Below are 20,728 nucleotides of genomic sequence, written 5' to 3'. Positions count from 1 at the left end.
TGAACATCTACTAGACTGTTCCACAAGCATCTTACATTCTGCAATTCTCAAACAGAACAAAAACTTACTCCTTCTTTTCCTACCAAATGTATTCTTATTCCTGAGTTTCCTAGCTTAGTAAATGTCACTGCCAACCACCCACATGTCTGAGTGAAAAAAACTTTAGAGATTTTCTTGATTCCTGCTTCTCCTGCCATACCCCCTCCATCCAATTCATTGCCAAATCATGTCAATTCTACTGCCTACATGTTTCTCAAATCTACCCAATCCTGTCACTACAGCTAACAGCACAGAAAGAAACGGCACAGCCCAGGTTCATATCATAACGTTACCACTCACTACTAAGAGCCCTGTGTCTTTACTCCGGAGTAAGGGAGCTGGTTCCCTGAAATATTTGTCCCTCTTGACCCACCTCCAAGAGATGCACCTGTCCCCTGGGAGTCAAAGCCACTTAACGCTCTCCCTGCAGCAGAAAGGCCCAATCACTGATCTACCTTCAACCATCCAAAATTCTCTGTGCCCTCAAATGAGCCCCCAAACCACCGCTACACCTCCTTCCACATATTCAACTAACTTTCCAAAGTCCTATAAGCCCCTCCTAGACATGGAACGTGGAGTGGAAGGAATGGGAATCTCATGAAATGAACATCTAGAGTACACTATGGTAGCTACAGGGCACTTAAATGTAATTAGCCATAACTGAACTGTGCCTTATGAGTAAACTACACCAGATTCTGAAGACTTAGTATGAAAAACTACAAAACATCATCCATTTTGTAATATTGATCACATGCTGAAATAACATTTTAGATATATTGTTTAAATAAAATGTATTATTAAAATTAACTTCACCTTTTGACTTTTTTAATGTAGCTACTAGAAAATTTAGTTATACAGACAGCTTACATTTTATCTCTATTGGACAGCACAACCCTAGAATTGTAGCACAGGAAGTGTCTTGATGTGTTCTAACAATACAAGGAATTTTCTTACAGAATCAATGGTGGTTCGGCCCTACAGAACTATCTGCAGTCTAGTTCAGTTAAAACAGTACATTCCTACTGCTTTCTATGTACACTGGTTCCAGGATATGCGAAACATTATAAACTATTCCTATGAGAACTTACATCCCAATTTATAAATACCTCAAGAAATTCTAATCCATAACCTTGAAACAATTTGCAGGAGCATATTCTCTCTTCAGAATCTAGTATCTATGTTATTTTTTTGCAATGCAGATTTCCCTAATTAGTTCTAAATTCAATTAGATTAACATTAAAATATAGTTTATGTTGTTACAATTAGTAGAAGAAGGTGAACTGGAAGTTTTCTGAGAAAGGGAACTGAGGACCCAGGGAGGATTTAAAATGTTGGCAAAGAAAATCCACCAGATGGATAATTCTGGTGCAGAAGACTAAGACCTGGCCGTGTGAGTATCTTATTTTGGTGGTTAGTTCCCTCCAGAGCACTGGCATTCTCTATGTCACCCTTGTCATTTACAGAGTAGGAGGGGGAGAAGGAAAGGCTGCCAAATGAACAAAATAATACAGTTCCATGTGTGCGATCACTTGATGGGAGGAAAAAGGGGAAACACACCACGATGCTGCTATGAAGTGAAGGACTTCTCTGGCCAAAGACCAGAGAAAGTAAGACAAACTGAGAGAATTATCGAAGCTGGGGGAGGTTTTCTTCTCTGTGAAATAAATAATGAGATGAATCAAAGTAAATAGGCCGGTACAGAGAAAGAGATTTTAGAGCTAAAAATAAAAGTGTCCTTATACACATCACATATAAAGATTCTTAAGAGCTGAATTCTCTTCATTACGTGTAACTTTGGGAGGTTTAATCTCACTTCCAAGGAAGCCAACACTTACTTGTTGTGCTGAAATATTTCTAACGCCACTTTTGCTTCCACTTCCAGAGTTTCAAATGGAAGATCTTTATAAATTAAAGAGTGAGCATCTTTCGTGAGGGAACGTAGGTTCTCCTTCAAAATGAAAGTATTAACTTTTTGTAACAATTGACTTAAAAGCATTTCTGCATAAGGCGGATAAAATTGTATGCTAAATATTATAAATCCAACTAAAAGAAAAAGCAAAAGCAAATTTGTTAGGAAAGAAAGTTATTAATTTATAACAAATACTTAGACCATAAAATGTAGGGTTAGCAATTTATTCCAACTCTACAAACTGTGAAACTTATAATTTACTTGTAATTAAGATATTAGCCTATAATAATTATTAAAGATAATCCTACAAAGAAATCTTTTTTTTTTGTTTAAAGATTTTATTTATTTATTCAACAGAGATAGAGACAGCCGTGAGAGAGGGAACACAAGCAGGGGGAATGGGAGAGGAAGAAGCAGGCTCATAGTGGAGGAGCCTGATGTGGGGCTCGATCCCGGAATGCCAGGATCACGCCCTGAGCCGAAGGCAGATGCTTAACCGCTGTGCCACCCAGGCGCCCCCTTACAAAGAAATCTTAATAAACATTTCATTCAAATTATAAAAACTTATAGTTTCTTAAAACAATGATGCAATTAAAAAGGCTAATAAAAAGTAAGATACAAAAATGTGTTTACATTGTGAGTAAAACTAAGCTTTTTTTAATGAACAGGGAAAAAAATTATTGTTTATGTCATTCAACATTTTACCAGGAAATATGTCATCACAGGCCCTGTCCAAAATATAGCATACATCTAATATTAAAAATTCATGTTTAATGAAGTCACTTTTATGCAATTAAAATGATTAATACACATTAACAATATTTATGAGACTTTTAATAAAAACTGTAATTGAGTTTTCATATTATAAATCATTACTAATACAGAAAAGACCAAGCGCTTGTTACGCAAGTAATTTTTGTAATAAAATTCTTTCCATAAACTTCCTATTAGATTTTTTTGCATGAAATGACTCTTCTTCATTCTTAAAGGGACAATTTTATTATATAACAAATCCACACTCATGATTTAATACAACGGTTACTTGAATGTAACTCTCCACCACTTTTTCTAAGCGGTCCACCCAACCATATGGTCCCTGCAATTAACTAGTACATTTCTTTTTTATTTAAAGTTTTATATTTAAAAAAAGGAAAAGGGGCAGCAAGTTTCATAGACAATGAGAACTGAATCTTTATCACATTAATTTTTACTTAACTCCCCCAACAAAGTAAGAATTCTTTCTTAAATTTGAGGGCATATCTGAAAAAGAAATTATACCGACGTGAGTTCAGAGATCACGAAGAAAGAATTCCAATCCCTTCTCTGCGCACCCCCTCATCTTTCTTTCTACATGTCTTCCCTCTCCCCTCTCTCCCTTTCTCTCTTTATTCCTTCCTGTTTCCCTCCTCTCTCCTTCTTGATATTAACCAATATGAGCAGGATTATACAAAAAATAACTTCCAAGCCAGAATTTAAACCTGGATCTGTACTGACTCCAAAATTTTGCAATAAGGAACTACAATATTTCACAAAATCTAAAATGTACTATAAGACGCTATCTACTGGAAGACACACTTTTTCCCAGAGATATTAAAATGTGAAAAAAATGTACACAGTAGCATTGAAAAAATGGTATGGCATATCACCTTTCCTTTTCTGATCTCCAGACTTCCAATCTATAGGAAATATAGTTTTGCTGAAGAATCAGGCATTTGCCTCTTCTCCCCAACGATAACTGAATTTCTAGGCTTGACATCTGAAAGTCATTCAGCACACCCTCCCTACAGGGCGTCTGATCTAGATCATCCTTGTTAGCCAGGTGCTACCCAACTGCCAGACTCACAAGGAGAACACTCATTATGCAATCAGATCATTCACCAAGAGTCTAGTTTGTTGCTATTTGAGTTAGCTTTGTCAAAGTCTGATTCTTAATTCACTCTGTCCTCTACCCTCTACCCTTCCTCTCAGGGTAACCTTTGTATATAAGGAGATCTCACAATATGCAACATGCTAAAATGCTTTAGGGCAGTGGTTTTCAAATTGTGCTCAGAGGATCCAAGAAAGTAAGGCTCCAGGCCTCCCACCACCACATCAACCACGATGGTTAAGCTTCTATATTTTATATTCTGGGCATCTTGAAAACCACTATCTTAAGAAACAGAATGAACAGTACCAGGAATAAAGTACTTCAACCATGACACAAAGCTTCTATACAACTGACCACATTGTGAATACCCCCATTCATCTGCCCCTATCGTGAATTCACCAAAAAAGCAACAACACAGGCAGGTAGGTAGATAGGTAGGTAGGTAAGATCTTTTAAATTAAATATTCTCAACATGCAGTATCATTTAACAATATAGGAATCATTCTAACAATGAAAGGCAAAGATTCTAAAATTAATATTCCAAACACTGTACTTACTTTTGTTGGCATCCACTCATCAAGTCTCTCATCCAGAACTACATCATAGCAGAAGGCTCCACAGATTACTATAAATCCAACCAAAATGAAAGGCAAAGTCAAGTCTGTTACGGTAGAGTGACTTACTGGCAACAATTGAATATTTAGAACATAAAATGAAGGGCCAGCGATCTCTCCCAACTCTACAAATTATAAAACTATAACCATTATTTCAACGCTTGCCAGCGTTCTACCAACTTCCCCCACCCAAAAAACTAACTCACGCTTTGTTAACCCAAAATCACTAGCATGTTTTTAAACATTCATGTCTTCTTCCAGAATATTATCACTACAGAGATTTCAAATAGTTACCAGACATAAAAATTCCAAAAGAATAAGATATTTAATAGGTAGATGAATTACTAAATGGACATGAAATGTTGAATTTCTCTTTTAATGTCTTCTAAACTTCTTCATTTTTGTTTTGCTCTTAATGTCATTCATTGAACTTTTTAAATATTTCTGGTATATACACTTCTATATTTTTTTAAAAATTACAAATGTGATCCTACTGCACATACTGATGCAAAATCCTAGTTTCACCAAAATTAAAAAGAGTGTGAACTCTTCCATCTCCCAAAATGGTTCCTCTCCAGAGTCATAGACATTTCTGGTGAAATGGTGCCACCTAAACATAGCTTTCTTCAGAATTCTACTTATACTCTCATTTTCTTCTCCTCCACACATTTGATTTAGAAATACATGCTTCAAGTGGTGGGAAACAAACACTGAGGGAATGTAATTACATGAAATTCATATTCAAGAGAAACATTCTCCTTGAATTCCATTATGTAATTACTGACCTCCAATAATTAAATAAGATGGATTTTGTTACCCCACTATAAATGGAATATATGTATGACACTATTTTATATTACATAAAATTAGACATTAGTGCAAAAAAAAAAAAGAAAGAAGCTCTATAAAAAATCAAAAATAGGTATCAAACTACTCAAGGATTATAGAAGTACGTATGTGTGTGTGTGTTTATGTACATTACCAGGAACTTCTGGAGCTCTGACCAAACTGACCACATATTCATCTTTGAATGCCCTCTCTATCACACAGCCCATCATCATGGCACAAGAACGCCAATAAGCCTAGAAAAATAAAATACACACAAACATAACACACACTAAGACTCACCAACATTTCTTCAATATTAAAATTTAGGTTAACTTTTGACCTAGGAATTATTTCTCTGTCCATCCTCAGCATGTAGCAACAGTGAGCATCAGGCCATGACACTAACTCTCCCAAGCAAAAAGCACAAGAGAATGAAGCACCAACGTGTGCTGTGAGCAATGTTTCTGTGCAAGATATCACACACTATAACGTTTACCAAACAACAGATAGTTTTACTATCTGGTAGCAACTTTATCTTTAACCCAAGATAAAGGTAACTTGTTAACAAACGCATGCTAAAGTAAAAAATATATATTAATACAAACCTGTTTATACCATAGATAATAGAGAGGAAAAACTCAACTTTTAAGAATTTATGACTCCTGCCCTATACCTAACACCACTCAAGTTACTCATATTTACAGCAAAGCAACCTCACTATTAACTGGGCTTTCATTTTACCAGCATGTTTTGACCCATGAACATGGGTCAAATGCCTCATATGGGTATCCATGCAATGACCTGATCAGTCATAAAGAGGAACACAAGTCCCACAGCAGACCTGCCCATCTTATGTCCCATACTGAGACCACTATAACTGGGCACTTTACCTTCATAAGCTCTTCTCCACATCTGAGGACTAAAAAAGTGGGCTCAGTTGGTTGTGTGTAGCAGAAACCGTTCCAGGATGTATTCTACAGAACCACATAACATACACTAAAAGTAAGTACAAATCCAGGCCTTGAAGGCAAGTAGCAAAATGCACATCCTCATCTATCCTACTTAAATGTTTTCAATATCTGTTGAACTCCAGAGCCGAAATGTCTAGATTAAAATCCAGGCTCCGCTACTTCCTAAACTGGTAGGCTTGGTCAAGCTACTGAACCTCTTCGCCTCAGTTTATTTACCTGGAAAATGGGAATAATAGTACCCATTTTTATGGGATTTTTATCAAGAGTAAATGAGTTAATACCTATAAATCTAAGATAGTGCCTGATACATAATTAATACTTGATGTGAGCTATTATTATCATGTCTACCATATTCTTGCTTAAGTGTTTCATTCCAACATATATATATTGAATACCTATTGTATGTAAGTCAAGGACTAGGTCCAACAAGGGACAAAATCCCTGTCTTCACAGAGCCAAGAATCTAATGCATTCAATGGTTCCTGTTGTAAGGCAATAAGAAACAGGGAGGAAAGAAAATACCCAGAGCTGAAGAAGAGAATCAGTAAAAGCCAGGAGGCTAACACAGCCTAAACCATTAGTGACCAAGTCCTCTAGTATGGCCAGAGCAAAGAGGAAGTGGAAAGCTGCCGTGAAAGTGAAGCTCAAAAGCCAGGCTGGCGTCCGATCACACAGGGCCTGGAAAGGCACAGGAATAACTTTCAGGTCATCCCTGAAAGTTACCAAGTAGGGAAAAAGTGATACAATCCTTAGTCATGTCACTTAATAAAACTCTTACAGGACTACTCAGGAAGACTTTAGTATTAAAAATGGGGGCAGGAAGTAGAGTGTTAAAAAGTTACTGAAATAATCCAATGATGATCAAAGGCTGAATTCAAGCAGTAGAGGGAATGAAATATACAGAGTGATCAGTAAATGTTAGTGGAACAAAGACATGAATGTAAAAGACAAGTTATATAGTTTTCTCAAACCAAAATACAAAGGATGCCAAGTTCAAGGATTTTTTGAACTGTGAAAATGCTTAATCTAACAAGCAAAAACACTGATTATCTAGCACATTACAACATCTGACCTTGGCCATATTTGCACATTTCATGCTCCACAGCACATGGATTTTAACTTAAAGAAAAAAAGAAGAAAAGCAGGGGGAAAGAAAAGAACATAGAGGCAGAAATACCTTATTCACTTCTCCTGGATCACGATCTTTGAAAGTAAGAAATTCAATTTCACAGGATTTGGTCAAAGGTTTATACATGTCCCAAGGCTGTCCGTCCACAAGAGCCAGAATGGACTTCCTGCAGTACCACTCACTTAAATCTAGGAATTTAAAACAGATTGAAGGTCTACATGTAACAAAACCCAAAGTGAAAAGTTACATGTTTAAGTGCTACATTAAGAAATAAAACAACAGGAAAGCAAGATTCTGCAATGACTTCCTTTAGGAGAAAAAGTCTTACATCTTACATCTGTAACTAATAAAAAAAAATAATACCCAATACATCCAGTGTATTCTTATTAACAAAATTGCCCAAACCATTTACAAAAATCATTAAGGCTAAGTCTAATTTCAAATTAATCTGTCAATTATTAAGTAGTAAAACAATTTTCCAAGAGCAACACTTAAATATTAAGAGAGCAGCATCATGGATATATTTGGGTACGTGCACACACAACTTAAAAGAGAAAATATATAAATACACATCCATAGTAAATCTGGTCTAAATGAGTTTGGGGTCTTGCTCCCAAACCACCTCTTACTTCCCTAACACAGCCTGTTCAAGTTACCACCAGTAACAGTTTTTATTATCAGTATGAATTCACATATAAGCCAATCAGCTCTGGTCTGTTCTTTGACCAGAATGCAAGTGCAACTCCAACCCTGATTTGATGTTTTTCAAGTACACAGCTACTCACAGAAGTGTTCAAACTACAGGTACAGGATCCAAGTAAGTTCCATACAGAGGGGATCAGGTCTGTTTTTGTTCACTCATTCCTATATCCAGAACCTAGCACCATGCCTGTAGCACAGTAAGTACTCAAAAGCATACTGAATGATCAAAGGTATGAATGACAAGCAAGACAGCGCAGGAGTCATGCTGAGTGCTCACAGCCTTCATCTCTACGTGGGAAATGTATAAAACTCTGTTAAGGACCTGTGCTTTGTCTCAACCTCCTCTGTAATCCTAATGCCTATCGCACAGCAAAGGTCCAAGAAATGTTCACAAAACAAGTAAACAATGATCATAAGCACTAATTCAATTGCCCGAGTAAAGGAAGATCCAGGATAATACACTAGCTTAAGCTTTTAACTAAAATTGTTAATTACTTACGTGGGAACATTACTGAGTTTTCCAAAAGTTTAAACGATGCAGCTAGTCATATATATGAGTGAGCATGCTGGTGTATGGATCTATTTTGGAAGCTTTCTAAATTTTAATATTACCAGTTCTATCAAAGCTACTTTAAAAGCATTTTGATCAAAAATAATCTATAAAGAGGCCCTGTTCCATTCATCTACACACCAAATCACACAGAGGGCACAGTTATCTCCTTTAAAATATGAACACAACGCATACTTTGACCCTCATCATATTCACCCCAGACACATTTCCACTTACACATTTACTACACACACATGTGAGTATGAACAAAAACAAAGGAGAGTAAGTGGTAAGCAGGTAAGATTTAAGGTAGGGCACCAAGAGCTAGAAAGGAAAAGGTGGCCAAAAAAGCTGGTCATCCCAGGCCAGGGCAGTCCCTGTATCCCAAATTCCTTTGACGAGATCCACACGGTGACTGCTCCCAACACCCCAGGGTGCTGTCTAAAAAGGGCAAGCGCATTAGTAGGGAGGCGCAAGCCTCCTTCCGCCTGAAACAATTACAGCACCCCAAACCCAGCCGGATTCAAGCAAGTCCCGGGACCACCTGTGCCTGACAGTACCAGCATTTCAAGACCCAGAGAACCCCCAAGAGCTAAAGAGAGTGAACAGAGAGTAAACTGCTCGATAATTTCTCCAAGTTCAGGGAGCAATCTCGCCTCCTCTGAACCAATTCTGCGCAGCTTACGTAAAACAGTCAAAACTGGATCCTGATTCGCTACTTACGCATAGCACAATTATAAGGAGTTGAAACGTTTTTATTCATCACAAAGATAGTGCCAGGGTCGGTTTTCCCAACGTGTTTAACTTCGATCTTCTCAGTGCGAGGAGTTAATGATAACTGCCTGTTTTTCTCTTTATTAAAGAGATCATTCTGCATTTCTATCAGTTCTGTCGGTGACAGGCGAGAAGCTGGCGATGTTGCTATCAATCCTGGGTAGAAGTGACAAGAAATATCAACAGTGAAAGAATGCATAACACACCGGGGATACCCCACCCCGCACCATCCTCCTACAAGGAAAGAATGGGAGGCCACACAATTTAAAACGCTGTTCGCCAAAATGCTCTGAGAGATCAACTTAAACCGCTTTCTAATATTAATAATTCAAACGCCAACGGAAGAAAACTGCAGCTAGCCCAGATCCACACTTTTCAACTTGGCTCTTTCCCCATCAGATCTGTAATGCCCACCGATTTTCTGTCGTGTTCCAATCTGTGCTTTACAGTAAGAGGCAAAAAGTAACCAGGAAGTAGAGTCAAAGTCAGACAAGTCATTGGGAAGGTGAGCAAAGCTTCGCTCTGCAAGGTCTTGGGGACAAGAAAGCTCCAGGATACTGGAGATCCCTCGCCAAAATGATCAATATCTAGAGCAAGAAATGCTGAGCTTATTTTCCAAACCCTAAATCAGAGAGGATTTGACAAAGACAGTACGAGTACTCCAATGGGAAAATAAGGACATGTTTGCACCGGGACGCGGGCCCCTTCTCAGGAGCCCTGAGCTCCTCCCGCGGCCCCGTGCCCCCTGCGCCCCGAAGTCTGGACCCTCAGGCCGGTGGGGCCGGCCGCCACAGCCGGGACCTAAAGACCCTCCTCTGCCCTCAGCCCGGTGGGAACTCCCAGGATCCGCCTCAGGCCCCATCTGAGCGAACAAGTCTTCAAGCCTCGCTTTCCGGCCCCACGGCCGCTGAAACTCACTGCAACCAGCCCGGCCACCGGGGGCGGCCCGCCAAAGGCACAGCCCCCACACCCCCATGGCCATCGCCTCCTTCGCTGCCGTAGGAACCTTCTCGCGTAGGTCCTCTCCTGCCCTCCTCCCCCCAGAAACTCCGAGCACGCACCCTGCGTTCCGTGAAACAGTTTTGTTCCGGTCCCGACGCTCGAGCCGCGCGCCGCCACCAGAGGGCGCGTTTGCGCCTCGCTGAAGATTAATGGCGGGAGGTCCGGCGTCTGGAGCTGGAGGTACGTTCCGGGGCACGGGGGGTGACCCGTCCGCCACCCATGGGGCTCTGCAGGGAAACAGGCTTCCTCTTTGGAGTCGCACAGTACAACCGGCGCCATCACTCTCCTGACTCTGCGGGTTCGAGCCCAAAGAGCCGGGCGAAACCCTTGCTTCCCGCAAAAAATATTTCTGGGGAGAAAACCCGGGGAAAGACGACTTCCGTTGAGTCTTGTTTTCGTGGTCAGCCGGCCGGTCACGCTGATGACATCTTTTTTTTTTTTTTTTTTAAAGATTTTACTTATTTATTCGACAGAGATAGAGACAGCCAGCGAGAGAGGGAACACAAGCAGGGGGAGTGGGAGAGGAAGAAGCAGGCTCACAGCAGAGGAGCCTGATGTGGGGCTCGATCCCATAATGCCGGGATCACGCCCTGAGCCGAAGGCAGACGCTTAACCGCTGTGCCACCCAGGCGCCCCACGCTGATGACATCTTAACTCTCGGTTTTGCAAGGGTGAATTCTTAGGTGCGGAGGGGCCTGCGCCAGGATTCTCCATTGATTGAGCCACGGAAGGAAACTCTGTAAGCCATAGAGCTCTTGACAAGTTAGTTTACGTAGTATTTGGAGAGTAGAGAGAGCATATTACAGGCATCCTGGTGATGCTGGCCTGCTGGTCTAGGGACCCACAGGGGGTACGGTGGGGCCAGCCTCTTGAGAGGATCCCTGGCTGTGTGCAGGATAGAAATCAAACACGAGCCAGCAGGAGGGGAAAGCAGAGTTTGTTGAAGACAGAGAGTGCAGGTACAGCCAGGGTGTCTGGGAGACCCAGAAAGGAAAAGAGAGCGCCTCGTCTTTGCTTGGGGCCTGGGAGTTTCTATTGAGGACGGTGGTGTCCTCTTAGGCATCAGGAACCAGTTAGAACAAAGATGAGGCTCAGGTCTTATTCCTGTGAGCCAGGGGGTCTTGGTGTCCAGATGTCTAGCTCTGGTGGTCTGGAATACCATATGATCGATTCCTCACCATTCTCACCAGAATAGAATAGAATAGAATAGAATATTCTAAAGAAATCATTATTTCTCTTCTAAAGAAATCCTTAACTCGTTGTCCCCTACGGAGAGGACATACACTATTTGTATTATAAAGCATATGTAAAGTGGGGGTGCAGGACCTAGCAAGAATAGAAGCAGGAAAAGGAGCAAAAATCAGATTTTTATAGAGTCCTTCAGTTTCCCTATTCTCACTGGGGTGGAATTTTTGTTTCTTATCCCACGGAGCCAGAGCAGTGCATAGATAGATACATGTTGCACTCAATAGATACGTGTTGAATGATTGACTGCCTTTGCGGAAAGTTCGAGCTCAGAATCTAACGCCTTGGCCATACCAGCATGTTATTGCTATCGAAGCAAGCATAACCTAGGTGAAGTATAATAATGATGTTTATTCAAAGTTGTCGGATGCTGTGACTTGAGGCGTGTAAAAGTTTACAAATTAAGCTCGTGGCCTTTTCCCGTCGGCTCCGACTTGCAATGGGAACACACCACCACCAGGGGGCGGCACCGGCTAAAGAACAAATACCAGGCATTTCCCCCCACCCCCACCCCCCACCCCAAACCCCCACTCCGCGCCCCGTGCCTTCCCTTGGGGAATTGGGTGAAATTCGGTCATGAAGTACAGACTTCCAGCTGTAAGGTAAATCAGTACCGGGGAGGTAATGTCCAACATGATGACTATAAGTAACAATATGGTATGTTTGAATGTAGCTAAAAATATAAGTCCTCAAAATTCTCACCACCATCTCTGTGAAGCGACAGATATTATTAACCTACTGTGGTAATCCTTGTGCAGTCTGTATTTAAAGTCTTTGTGCTGTACACCTTAAACAGTGTCGTGTGTGAATTATAAAACTGGAAGAAAAAAAAAGAGCCTGTGCCTCCATACATATGTCTCCTTGTTCTGAATTTTATCTTCACAACAATTGCTCAGGAAGTGTCGTTCCCTTCACTTTTAAAATGAGAAATGTAAGTAAGGAGCCAGTTTTGGACTTAAAGCTGGTCGAGTTTTACCCGGCCACTTCTCATTTAAGATCCTATTCTAAACCATGAAATATACATATACATCTATGTGGGATGTTTGTCTTTTGCTCCCTTCTTAAATTTATATACACTTACTCCCTCAAAAGATCTTTGTTCATCAGTCCTTTAGATTTTAACCCCATCTAGTTGCCTTCAGAACATTTTAGAGCAATATTGACACAAAGCCTCAGAACATAAATTTAAGTAAGTTTCACCATGAATCAATCACAGTGGGAGCAGAAATTGGAAGTCCCAGGTATCACAGAAATGAACTTGGTTGGAAGGATGTTAGTAATGGTAATGTCCAGCAAAGGTTGAACATACGCCAATCAATCAGGTTTATTCATTTTTGTAAACCTACTCATTCAATAGGCATAATAATCTTTATTTTCCAGAAGAGGAAATCCAGGTTTGGGGAACCTGAGAGACCGACCCAAGGTAGAGCCTTTGGTCAAGAAGTCCCTCAAAATATTTCCTTATGCTAAATCTCTTTTCTGGCCTCCTTTATCAGCTTTCACCCCAAATTTTAGTCTTACTGTCTTAGTCTCTCTCCCAAATAAAAAGAATCATCAGGTCTGTGGTAGTAAATATCAAAGGTCAGCCTAGAACATCTTACTGTACCAGAAAACAAGAAAATTCTCAAAAGACAGGCAGAAACGTGTTAAATGGACATAGCATCCAGCTTGACAAGAGCTCCCATTGTACAAATCCGGACAGTTTAAATAAAATAGATAATGATGAAGGATTATAACATTATACGTGTTTAAAAAAAAATCCATGAGTCCATAGTGATACTCAAAAATAAATGGGAGTAGAGAGGAAGTTTTCTTTACAAAATCCAGGTAAGAACAGAATGTGGAAAAAATCACCACTCTGCAACTACACATGTAATGACTGATTCAGAAAGGGGTCACCTATGGATGCTAAAAGCAGTGGGGAAATTTGTTGGGGATCCAGATATTCACCAAGTGTCTATCACCCCACAGATTATCCCCACAAGGGGATAAAGGAAACATCATTGGAAAAATCTGGTGGACCCCACTTTAACATCACCCCAAATGGGACAATCTGACACTTTTTGTGCCTCCTAGTTGTGATTTTAACAACGTGACGTGTAGTATTCCTACCATAACTGTTTAACCTAAATCTAAAGAATCATGAGGAAGAGAAACCAGATATATCCAGGAAATGATACATTCCACAAAACAGCTGGCCTAAGCTCTTCAAAAATCTCAGTTTCATGAAAGAGGAACCAAAAAAGTTCAGGAACTGTTCTACATTCAAGGAGACTAAAAAGGTAGATGACAAGTAGTCACGTGTGATCCTCACTTGGGTTTTGGATCAGAAAGAAAAAAAATTCCAAAAATATTATTATAACAAATTCGAATATGAACTGTATGGTAAACAATATCATTGGAACACTGTTGTATTTCTTGGACCTGATAACAGTATTATGGTCATACAGGAGAAATATCCATGTTCTTGGGTAGAATGTGGAAAGATTTAGGGGTACAGCCCCCATCATGCCTGTAACTCTAATGGCTCAGTAAAAATCAAGGGCTTTATATCTAGAGTCGGAGCAAGAGAAATTCAGCAAAGGTGGCAAAACGTTAACAACCCGGGAAGCTAAGCGAGGTGTCGATTGTACTACCCTCAACATTATTCTGAAATTTTTCAAAATAAAAGGTTGAGGGAAAAACCACAGTGGTTTTCAACCACGGAAGTTTGTTTTGCTCACATGGCTCATCAGGAGGTGGCAGCTACAGGCCAGCTGTGCACAGCTCCGCAACTTGATTCCAGAATCCAAGCTGTTGAAGCAGCCCTCAGCCCGCCTTCGTCCTTGCACCCCCTCCCTGTCCCCCTTCCTCCCCCGCCCCCGTAGGTCTGCTCAGTGCACTGGTTCCTGAAAGCTTCTTCTCAGACTCACTCGCTCATGGCCTCACAGTCCCCTAGCCCTAGCAAGTCCAATGGCCAAGCCCAGGGGCAATGGGGCAGGCAGCGCCTGCCTTCTTGGGAGCCAGTGAGTGAGATCACAGAATTCAAGGAGAAAAGCAACTCACGGACATCTAGAATCCAATAGCCCGGTGACCCTCCCAAGATCCATTATTCTCCCAAGATCACCAGCTGAGTGGGGACTCAAACTCAGGTCCATCTCCAAAGCGTATGCTTTGTTTTTCTCTCCAACTCATGGTTTGTTTGTTTTTTAATACAAATACTTGATTTTACATTTTCAAATTATTATACATTTACTTGCTTGGAAAATCGAGGACATACCTATTATAGGATAGACTTTGAAGAGTTTTTCTCCCAGCTCTTGTCCCCACTCATTCTTCCCAAAACCTCACACAGGATACCACTATTATTAATTCTTGGGCATTCTTGAGAGTTTCGGGCGCCTCTATCAGCTAACCCAAATGTATGAACTCCCTCTCTTCCTCCTTTATGTCCCCAAATGCAACGTACCAAACACATAGTTCTTGGCCTTGCAAAGCTGAGCTTGTCATCAGCTTAAATTTGTTAGTCTGGCTCTCCTGAGGAGCAGATGCCAAGACAGACTTAAATATGCAAGGATTTTCTTCCAGTGAGAGAAGAGGGCAAGGTGGGCTCCACGTGAAGTAGAGGAGGAAGAGAGCCTGGAGGCACCCCTGGCTACCCGAGAACCCTAAGGAAGCTGGTCCACACCATGACTGGAGGGGGCGCAGTCCTTGGGCCCAAGACCAGAACTAGAAGGATCCCAGTTGTCCAGGGGCAGGCCTGCCAGGCTCCGTCTCCGGCTGGGAACACTGGGTGGGAGGTGTGCCCTCGGAGCAAACAGGGTGGATTTCAGAGTTCAACAGCAGGGGCTCTCGGTCATGACCACCACCCCCCCCCCCGTAGTTGGAGGTCGATGAAGCATTTGAAATAAGCTGTATTTAAGAAATCAAATAATGAAAGAAGCACTTGCTATGTATTTTACATTTACTGCATAATAAACACACACACACATTTCTATCAGTGATCTCCTATCAAGGCTCCACATCTTCCAATTCCACCTGGCCTGAAAGGTATAGACAAACACACAACTCCTAAGATTATAAGAACAGAGTAAAAAGCAGGTGCAATCCAAGGCTTTTCTTTCTATTTGTGTGATACCATGGGGCAAAATGGTACCTTTACTTCAACATCATTCCTTACTAACTCCTTCATGGGCTAAGGTAGCAGTGGAGTGTGTGTGTGCGTGCGTGTGTGCGTGTGTGTGTGTGTGTGTGTGTGTGTTTCGGGGGCTTCTAGAGAAATGAAATGCAGTTGAATATAAAAATGTACGTATAGATGGGGCGCCTGGGTGGCTCAGTCAGTTAAACATCTGCCTTTGGCTCAAGTCATGATCTCAGGGTCCTGGGATCAAGCCCCACATCAGGCTCCCTGCTCAGCAGGGGAGTCTGCTTCTCCTTCTCCCTTTGCCCCTCCTCCCACTCATGCTTGCACTCCCTCTCTCTCTCTCTCTCTCAAATAAATAAATAAATTCTTTAAAAAAAAATAAAGATTAAAAAAAGTGTGTATATAGGAGCGCCTGGCTGGCTCAGTGAGTGAAACATGTGACTCTTGATGTCAGGACTGCAGATTCAAGCTGGATGTAAAGATTACTGGGTGTAGAGATTACTTAAAAAAATTTTTTTTAATTGTATGTAGAGTCCACTCCTGCTAGCATTCCTCCTTTAAACTATTCCAGTCTTCCTTATGCCACAAGAAAATATTATCAGTTCTTTCTTATTAGTAAAGAAGAAAGAACCAAGGATACATATCGCCAAAGTAGAGTTTCTTCTTAAGTAATATTTTCTATTTCATTTTACAAATGCATGCGCGTGTGTGTGTATTTGCACATGTGTGCATGTGTAAGAATTGTGATAGGAAAGTAAATGTTTTGTTTCTAACCTTCATTAATAAATACCAAGTAACATTTATTTAAAACACTAATGATTCAGTAAGTCTTAAAAACTATAAATTAAATCACGAGTTGAAGGGAGAGTATGGACCATTTATCCCAGCCACCTCATTTACTAGAGAGAGAAGATGATTTACAGAAAGACTAGTATTTGGCTCAAGGTCATACAGAATGCTAGTGTAGCATCTGGGATCATTGGAAACACCAGGGCATGTGGAAAATGCCAGGACTCCTGAAATTGGCATGCGCTCCTTAAAATGTTCTGAATCATCCCACCCTGCGGCAGCCACACCAAACCCTTCATTTCATAGTTCTGTGAACACTGCAAGAATTCTCTTCCCATTTGCTTGGGATCTCAAAGATGTACTAATCCCCCAAACACATGTTAATATGGATTTTCTTTGATGAAGAGGGACAGATATATTCTCCAGAAGTAAGCTTCTCCTTCAGTCCTCCCTCCTATTTGAGACTGAGAAAACTTAGGAGAGTACCCTCAAGTTCATTTGGAGTCTTTAAGGGTGAGGGTTCATGAAAATGGGGAGTGGGGTGAAAAGTGGCCAAGGTGAGGCTTTTTTTGGTGAAACAACGTACTTTCTTCCAGAATCCTCCCTAATTACACATAACATCTTTTTTCTCACTTTTTATTGTCCTTTTAAACTCTTGAATTTCCCTGTCTAAATTTGCTATTCCTTGGTTTTGACACTGGCCTGTCCTCCCTCCTCTCCCCACCACCCAATCTTGACCTGCCCTGGGAGAACACACAAGCTGAATCCTGAACACCCAAAAGCCACCCACACCCAAAGACTAACTCACAAAATGTAGTATTGTGAGGCAGTGACAGCCTCAGTTAGATCCCAGATCTCCGCTCCTTAGCCCTGTGACCTGGGGACAGTTGGACCATAATTTACTTAACCATACTCTCTTTGATGCACACTTAGGATATGTGAAATATTTGGCTGCAACGAGCATCTGTTTATCCAAAATCTGTGCCCTGGTATATTTCTTCAGAAGAGGCTCCCAGCAACAGAATTGCTTGGTCAAGGGTATACGCATTTGAAATTTTGATAGGTGCTGCCAAAGTGTCCACCAAAGCCATTAAACAAGACAAAGCAGAGATATGTTTATTCCAGATGACAGTTGCAAGTATTATCATTGTGGTAAAAGGCCACACTTTCATGCGTCTTTGACTTGGTGAATGAGGTCCAAGGTCATGCCCTCTGATCTTCCACCTTCCCCATTTCATATAAAAGAGCTTTTTTAACTTGGCCTGGCATTGATCTGTTGAAGTCATCATAGAAAATGCAAACTGAGAGCTGGTAGTTTCTTGTCAATCTTTACTTCACATGGCTGGATTATATCTCTCAACCCTATTATAAAAGCTTGTACCACCTAATTGCATATCTTCAATCACGATGAGTTGATCTATCCAGACTTTTCTTCATGTTTTCCTCTAGATTCCCTCAAATGGTTTTACATTTTTTATTGCTGTTTTATGGTACACAAACAACATAGCTCTCTGTAAAAATTCAAACGCAGAGAGAGTAAAGCATGAGTCATTCTTCCCAATCTCGCTGTACTCTCTATCTCTATATTTCTATACCTAGATCTCAGATCTACTTAGTTTCTCAGTCCATTCTTTAAGACTCAACTGCTCCATAAACTGTTCACGTTATTCAAATAAATCCCCAAGAAGTGGCAAAGGCAATGAAATATAGGAATGAAAGAATAAAGAAACAGAAACTCCCTGAGCAGTTCTCTCTGTGACAACTGTGGGAGTATTTTGATAACTGTTGGCAGCAGGACACTGCATGTGATGTGGGGAAGGAAACCTTGGCATTCAAACAAGCAAATGGTTTGGCGACAGTTTATTAAATTTCTGCAATGCTTGCAAATGCCAGTAACAATTTCTCAGACTGCGGACTTACTACATGTGACAGATTTGAGAATGGCTCACAATTGTCATCAAATAAATTACCTTTCAAAATTAAAAATCGTAGGAACTCTGAATAATTGTCACTACTAAAACAAAAGCTCCCTGGAATTTATGTATTTAACTTTTGTGTTTTGGCTGCTTCTCTGTCACAGCATCAGAAGGCAAGCAAAGGCATCCAAGTAAAATCATAATTAAATCTCACTGGTAAGTTTTTATCAAACTATTAGATCTCCATCATGCAAAAAAAAAAAAATCCACATTCCTTCCTAAATGTATATCTGTAAATGCCTACATTAAAAAAGATTTTCAAAGCAATAGCTAACATTATACCTTAAGGAGCTAGAATAAGAAAACCAAAGCTAGTGAAAGGTAGGAAATAATAAAGATTAAAGCTGAGATCAGTGAAACAGAGGACAGAAAAACAATAGAGAAAGTCGATGAATCCAAAAGTCAGTTATTTGGAAAGATAATTTTTTTCTTGGTTAGCTAAACTGACCAAGAAAAAAGAGAGAAAACACAAATTATTAAAATCAGGAATAAGATATGGAACATTACCACCAAACTTACAATAAAATAGATGATAAAGAAAGCTATGAACAACTGTAAGCCAATAAATCAGATAACTTAGTTTTGAAATGGACCAATTCCTAGAAAGACACAAACTACCAATACTGACTCAAGAAAAAAAATAAAAAATCTGAATAGGCCTGTAACAAGTTAAGAGATAAAATTAGTAATTTTAAAAATTTCCTACCAATAAAAGACCAAGTTCAGATGACTTTAATGGTGAAGTCTACCAAATGTTTGAAGGCAAATTAATACTAAATCTTTGCAAAGTCTTCCAAAATAGAAGAGAGGCAGGAACACTTTTCAATTCATTTTATGAGGCCAGAATTATTCTGATACCAAAACCAGAAAAATAAATCACAAGAAAAAAGAAAAATTACAGACCAAAATCCTGTATGAATATAGATGCAAAAAATACTAGCAAACTGAATCCAGCAACATTTAAAAAGATTAGATACCAGACCAAATGGGATTTATCCCAGAAATTCAAGGGTGGCGTAATATATGAATCTCAATCAGTGTAATACACTATATATAGAATAAATGATGAAAAAAACACATGATAATCTCAACAGATGCAGAAAAGACATTTGATAAAATCCAACATTCTTTCTTGATCAAAACACTCAACAAACCAGGAATAGAAGGAAATTTGCTCAACCATCCACAGCTAACATCATACACGATGGTGAAAGAGTGAATATTTTCTCCTAAATCAGAAGAAAGAAAAGGATGCTAACTCTCTTCTGTTTAACATCATACTGGAGGTCATATCCAGGACAATTAGGCAGGAAAACAAAATGAAAGTGCTCACTTGAGCAGCACATATACTAAAATTGGAACAACACAGAGAAGATTAGCATGACCCCTGCACAAGGATGACATGCAAATTCATGAAGCATTTAAGAGAAAGAAAGAAAGAAAGAAAGAAAGAAAGAAAGAAAGAAAGAAAGAAAGAAAGAAAAAGAAAGAAGAGAAAGAAAGAAAGAAAGAAAGAAAAGAAAAAAGAAAGAAAGAAAAAAGAAAGAAAGAAAGAAGGAAGGAAAAGAAAGAAAGAAAGGGAAAGGAAAGGAAAGGAAAGGAAAGGAAAGGAAAGGAAAGGAAAGGAAAGGAAAAGAGAGAAAGGCATCTGGATTGAAAAAGAAGAAGCAAACTATCTCTATTTGCAGATGACATGATACTGTACATAGAAAATCCAATCCACTAAAAAAGTATTAGAACTAACAAAAGAGTACAGGAAGGTTGCAGGATATAAGATCAATATAAAAAATCCATTTCTATTTCTGTTTCTATAGACAAGCACTGAAAATTCTTTTTTTTTTTTTAAGATTTTATTTATTTATTTGACAGAGAGAGTCAGCCAGTGAGAGAGGAAACATAGGCAGGGGGAGTGGGAGAGGAAGAAGCAGGTTCCCAGCGGAGGAGCCTGATGTGGGGCTCAATCCCAGTACTCTGGAATCACACCCTGAGCGGAAGGCAGACGCCTAACGACTGAGCCACCCAGGCGTCCCAGCACTGAAAATTCTGAAAACAAAATTAAGAAAACAATTTCACTTACAATAGCATCAAAAAGAATAAATTACTTAGGTGTAAATTTAGTAAAAGAAGTGCAAGACTTGTACACTGAGGGGTGTCTGGGTGGCACAGCGGTTAAGCGTCTGCCTTCGGCTCAGGGCGTGATCCCGGCATTA

General features: G+C 40.0%; 1 protein-coding gene and 1 non-coding gene across 3 annotated transcripts in view; one reads left to right on the top strand and one right to left on the bottom strand.

The window, feature by feature from the left end:
* MRPL39 (mitochondrial ribosomal protein L39) overlaps window positions 1-10,823 on the bottom strand; it is a 25,931-nt gene extending 15,108 nt beyond the window's left edge. For both annotated transcript variants that reach the window (XM_008701757.2, XM_008701756.2), the window contains exons 1-6: window positions 10,302-10,823; window positions 9,333-9,539; window positions 7,406-7,545; window positions 5,412-5,511; window positions 4,373-4,440; window positions 1,875-1,987 (exon numbers count right to left, since the gene is read on the bottom strand). In XM_008701757.2, coding sequence (XP_008699979.2) covers window positions 1,875-1,987; window positions 4,373-4,440; window positions 5,412-5,511; window positions 7,406-7,545; window positions 9,333-9,539; window positions 10,302-10,365 — 692 coding nt within the window. In that variant the 5' untranslated portion in view covers window positions 10,366-10,823. The remainder of the gene's footprint in view (window positions 1-1,874; window positions 1,988-4,372; window positions 4,441-5,411; window positions 5,512-7,405; window positions 7,546-9,332; window positions 9,540-10,301) is intronic.
* A 9,020-nt stretch (window positions 10,824-19,843) lies between these two features.
* LOC121100585 lies at window positions 19,844-19,950 on the top strand. The gene has a single exon (XR_005832333.1). It is a non-coding gene; the product is annotated as a U6 spliceosomal RNA (small nuclear RNA).
* The last annotated feature ends 778 nt before the right edge of the window (window positions 19,951-20,728 follow it).

The sequence above is a fragment of the Ursus maritimus genome, unplaced genomic scaffold, assembly GCF_017311325.1.
Source record: "Ursus maritimus isolate PB19 unplaced genomic scaffold, ASM1731132v1 scaffold_4, whole genome shotgun sequence".
NCBI classification, from domain to species: Eukaryota; Metazoa; Chordata; class Mammalia; order Carnivora; family Ursidae; genus Ursus; species Ursus maritimus.
Note: the sequence above shows the minus strand (reverse complement) of the source record. Positions and strands in the feature narration are given on the sequence as shown.